General features: G+C 62.5%; 1 protein-coding gene across 1 annotated transcript; it reads right to left on the reverse strand.

The window, feature by feature from the left end:
* Nucleotides 1-772: 772 nt before the first annotated feature.
* Nucleotides 773-4,478, reverse strand: LOC120497205 (WD repeat domain phosphoinositide-interacting protein 4-like; the record flags this gene model as incomplete). Its single annotated transcript, XM_039698408.1, is given in 7 exon segments — nt 773-801; nt 895-923; nt 1,148-1,176; nt 1,315-1,530; nt 1,533-1,668; nt 2,775-2,854; nt 4,466-4,478. Coding segments are annotated over 7 exon segments (532 nt in total), but the record flags the coding sequence as incomplete, so codon positions are not given.
* Nucleotides 4,479-4,481: the final 3 nt, after the last annotated feature.

Consider the following 4,481-nt stretch of genomic DNA (forward strand, 5'->3'; position numbering starts at 1 on the left):
CTAGAGGTTTTTTCGGTGTCCCTGGGGTTTCTTTTGGGGTCCCTGGGGGTTCTTTTGGGGTCCCTCAGGGTATTTTAGGTTGGTTTTGGGTTATTTTGGGGTCCCTGGGGGTTGTTTTGGGTTCCCTGGGGGTATTTTGGGGTCCCTAGGGATAATTCTGGGGTCCCTGCGGGTTATTTGGGGATCCCCAGGGTATTTTAGGTTGATTTGGGGTTATTTTGGGGTCCCTGGAGGTTATTTTGGGGTCCCTGGGGGCTGCTTTGGGGTCCCTGGGGTTATCTGGGGTCCCTGGGGGCTGTTTTGGGGTTCCTGGGGGTTATTTTGGGGTTCCTGGGGGTTATTTTGGGGTCCCTCAGGGTATTTTAGGTTGGTTTTGGGTTATTTTGGGGTCCCTGGGGGCTGTTTTGGGTTCCCTGGGGGTATTTTGGGGTCCCTGACGGTTATTTGGGGATCCCCAGAATATTTTAGGTTGGTTTGGGGTTATTTGGGGGTTCCTGGGGGGTCTGTTTTGGGATCCCTCAGGGTTATTTTGGGGTCCCAGTGTGTTTCTTTGGGGATCCCCAGGGTTATTTTGGGTTGATTTAGGATATTTTGGGGTGTCTCACCGATGACAGAGCTGGGGCTGCGGCCGGCCCTGCCGAAGGCGCACACCCCGGGGGCAGGGGGGTCCCTGGGGTCCCTGGGGTTATGTGGGGTCCCTGGCTCCCTGAGGTTGTTCTGGGGTTATTTTGGGGTTATTTTGGGATATTTTGGGGTTATTTTGGTGTCTCACCGATGACGGAGCTGGGGCTGCGGCCGGCCCTGCCGAAGGCGCACACCCCGGGGGGATTGGGGTCCCTGGGGTTATTTTGGGGCTGTTTTGGGGTTATTTTGGGATATTTCAGGATCTCTCACCGATGACGGAGCTGGGGCTGCGGCCGGCCCTGCCGAAGGCGCACACCCCGGGGGCAGGGGGGTCCCTGGGGTTATTTGGGGTTATTTTGGGGTTATTTTGGGATATTTTGGGATATTTCAGGATCTCTCACCAATGACGGAGCTGGGGCTGCGGCCGGCCCTGCCGAAGGCGCACACCCCGGGGGGATTGGGGTCCCTGGGGTTATTTTGGGGCTGTTTTGGGGTTATTTTGGGATATTTCAGGATCTCTCACCAATGACGGAGCTGGGGCTGCGGCCGGCCCTGCCGAAGGCGCACACCCCGGGGGCAGGGGGGTCCCTGGGGTCCCTGGGGTTATGTGGGGTCCCTGGCTCCCTGGGGTTATTTGGGGTTATTTTAGGGTTATTTTAGGTTGATTTAGGATATTTTGGTGTCTCTCACCAATGACAGAGCTGGGGCTGCGGCCGGCCCTGCCGAAGGCGCACACCCCGGGCGCCTCGGCCGGGATGGTGAAGCTCGCCAGGGACCACTGGGACTCCACGTAGGGGCCCAGCACGGGGCCCACCTTGCCCACGCGCGCCAGCCTGGCACGGGGGGCACGGGGGGTGTCAGGGGGCTCGGGGGGCTCGGGCCCCCTGCCCACCCCCCGTGTGTGCCCCGGATGAGGGTCCCGCGGCGCGAGGCCGAGGCCACCAGGCTGCCCGGGGGGCTCAGGGCAGCACAGCCCACCTCGCTCTGGTGCGCGTTGATCGTCACCGGCGCCGACGACGTGCCCGGCTTGGCCGAGCCCAGGTCCTGGGGACGGCGACAGGACACACCAGTGACGGCCAGTGCCGCCCAGTGCCGCCCAGTATGGCCCCAGTGCCACCCAGTGCCGCCCAGTGCTGCCCAGAGCTGCCCAGTGCCAGCCAGTGCTGCCCAGTATGGACCAGTGCTGCCCAGTATGGCCCAGTATGGGCCAGTGCCACCCAGTGCTGCCCAGTATGGCCCCAGTGCTGCCCAGTATGGCCCCAGTGCTGCCCAGTGTCAACCAATGCCACCCAGTGCTGCCCAGTGCTGCCCAGTATGGGCCAGTGCTGCCCAGTGCCACCCAGTGCCTCCTGGGGCATGGCCCCAGTGGGTATGGCCCCAGTGCCACCCAGTGCTGCCCACTGCCACACAGTGCTGCCCAGTATGGCCCAGTGCCAACCAGTGCTGCCCAGTGCCCCCAGTGCCACCCAGTGACGGCCAGTGCTGCCCAGTGCCACCCAGTATGGCCCAGTGCCACCCAGTATGGGCCAGCACTGCCCAGTATGGCCAGTGCCACCCAGTGCTGCCCATTGCTACCCAGTATGGCCCAGTGCCGCCCAGTATGGCCCAGTGCTGCCCAGTGCTCCCAGTGCTCCCAGTGCCCCCAGTGCTGCCCAGTATGGCCCAGTGCCACCCAGTGCTGCCCAGTACACCCACAGTGAGCTCAGGTCCTGGGGGCACGGGGATGGGGTGAGGGACCCACGGGGGCTCCCCAGTACCCCCCAGTGCTCCCAGTATCAGCTCAGCCTCCTCCCCAGTATCACCCAATGCTCCCCAGTATCCCCCAGTGCTCCCCAGTATCACCCAGTGCTGACCAGTATCACCCAGTGCTCCCCAATACACCCACAGTACTATCAGCTACACCCCCAGTGCTCCCCAGTACCCCCCAGTGCTCCCCAGTATCACCCCCAGTACAGCCCAGTATCACCCAGTGCTCCCAGTATCAGCTCAGCCTCCTCCTCATTATCACCCAGTGCTCCCCAGTATCATCCACAGTACCCAGTGTGCCCAGTTTGCCCAGTGCCCCCAGTGCCCCCAGTGCCCCCAGTTTGCCCAGTGCCCCCAGTCTGCCCAGTTTGCCCAGTTTGCCCAGTTTGCCCAGCGCCCCTCACCACCAGCTGCAGGCTGCCGCACTTGTGCCCCGGGAACACGAGCAGGGCCCGCTCCAAACTGGGACACAGATCCACGATCCCTGCGGGGAGCCCGGAGCTGGGGTCCCTGCACCCCAAAACCCCCAGGACATCGGGGACCCCAAAAATCCCCCCAGGACATGGGGGGATCCCTGACCCCAAAACCCCCAGGGCATCGGGGACCCCAAACCCACCGGGACATTGGGGACCCCAAAACCCCCAGGGCATCGGGGACCCCAAAAAACCCCCCAGGACATGGGGGGGTCCCTGACCCCAAAACCCCCCAGGACATCGGGGACCCCAAAACCCCCAGGGCATCAGGGACCCCAAAAATCCCCCTTGGGACACTGGGAACCCCAAAAAAAAACCCCAGACATTGGGGGGTCCCTGCACCCCAAAAAAACCCCCCAGGACATCGGGGACCCCAAAACCCCCAGGACATTGGAGACCCCAAAATCCCCAGGACATTGGGGGGTGCCTGCACCCCAAAACCCCCCCCGACATTGGGGGTCCCTGCACCCCAAAACCCCCCGGGACATCGGGGACCCCAAAAACCCCCAGACACTGGGGTGTCCCTGCACCCCAAAACCTTCCAAGACATCAGGGACCCCAAAAATCCTCCTTGGGACATTGGGAACCCCAAACCCCCCCAGACACTGGGGTGTCCCTGCATCCTAAGAACCCCAGGACCTCGGGGTCCCCCCAGATATTGGGGTCCCCCAGTTCCAGGCTCCCCCTCCTTCACCGGGGTCCCCCCTAAGCTCTGAGGAGTCCCTGAGGGAAAGTTTGGGGTTCTCCCTCTGTCCCCTCTTGGGATTTTGGGGTCCCCCCTGTGCTTTGGGGTCCCCCCAATAAAGAGAATGGGGGGAAGTTTGTCCTGAACACGAGTCCCCCCTAAACCCAAACTCCTGGGGGTTTTGGGGTCCCTCTGGGGCTTTGGGGTCCCTCTGGGGCTTTGGGGTCCCTCTGGGGCTTTGGGGTCCCTCTGGGGCTTTTGGGGTCCCCCAGTTCCAGGCTCCCCCTCCTTCACCGGGGTCCCCCCTAAGCTCTGAGGAGTCCCTGAGGGAAAGTTTGGGGTTCTCCCTCTGTCCCCTCTTGGGATTTTGGGGTCCCCCCTGTGCTTTGGGGTCCCCCCAATAAAGAGAATGGGGGGAAGTTTGTCCTGAACACGAGTCCCCCCTAAACCCAAACTCCTGGGGGTTTTGGGGTCCCTCTGGGGCTTTGGGGTCCCTCTGGGGCTTTGGGGTCCCTCTGGGGTTTTGGGGCCATCCCTGAATTTTGGGGTGATCCCCGATGTGATTTTGGGGTCCCCCCAAACCATCCCCGGGTAGAAAGAACAGGGGGGGCTGTCCCTGCCACCCCAAAGCTGTCCCTGCAGATTTTGGGGTCCCCCCCACTTTGGGGTCCCCCAGATTTCAGGCACCCCCAGCTCAGGCTTCCCCCAGTTTTGGGGTCACCCCACAGTTATTGGGGTCCTGCTGCAGTTTTTGGGGTGCCCCCCTGTGGTTTTTGGGTTCCCCCCCATTTTTAGGGTCCCCTGCAGTTTTTGGGTTCCCCCCCATTTTTAGGGTCCCCTGCAGTTTTTAGGTTCCCCTCCATTTTTAGGGTCCCCCCATTTTTTTGGGGTCCCCCCTGTGGTTTTTGGGGTCCCCCCGGGTTTTGGGGCCCCCCACCTTTGGGGTTGTCGCG

Source organism: Passer montanus, unplaced genomic scaffold (assembly GCF_014805655.1).
Source record: "Passer montanus isolate IOZ18808 unplaced genomic scaffold, ASM1480565v1 scaffold1235, whole genome shotgun sequence".
NCBI classification, from domain to species: domain Eukaryota; kingdom Metazoa; phylum Chordata; class Aves; order Passeriformes; family Passeridae; genus Passer; species Passer montanus.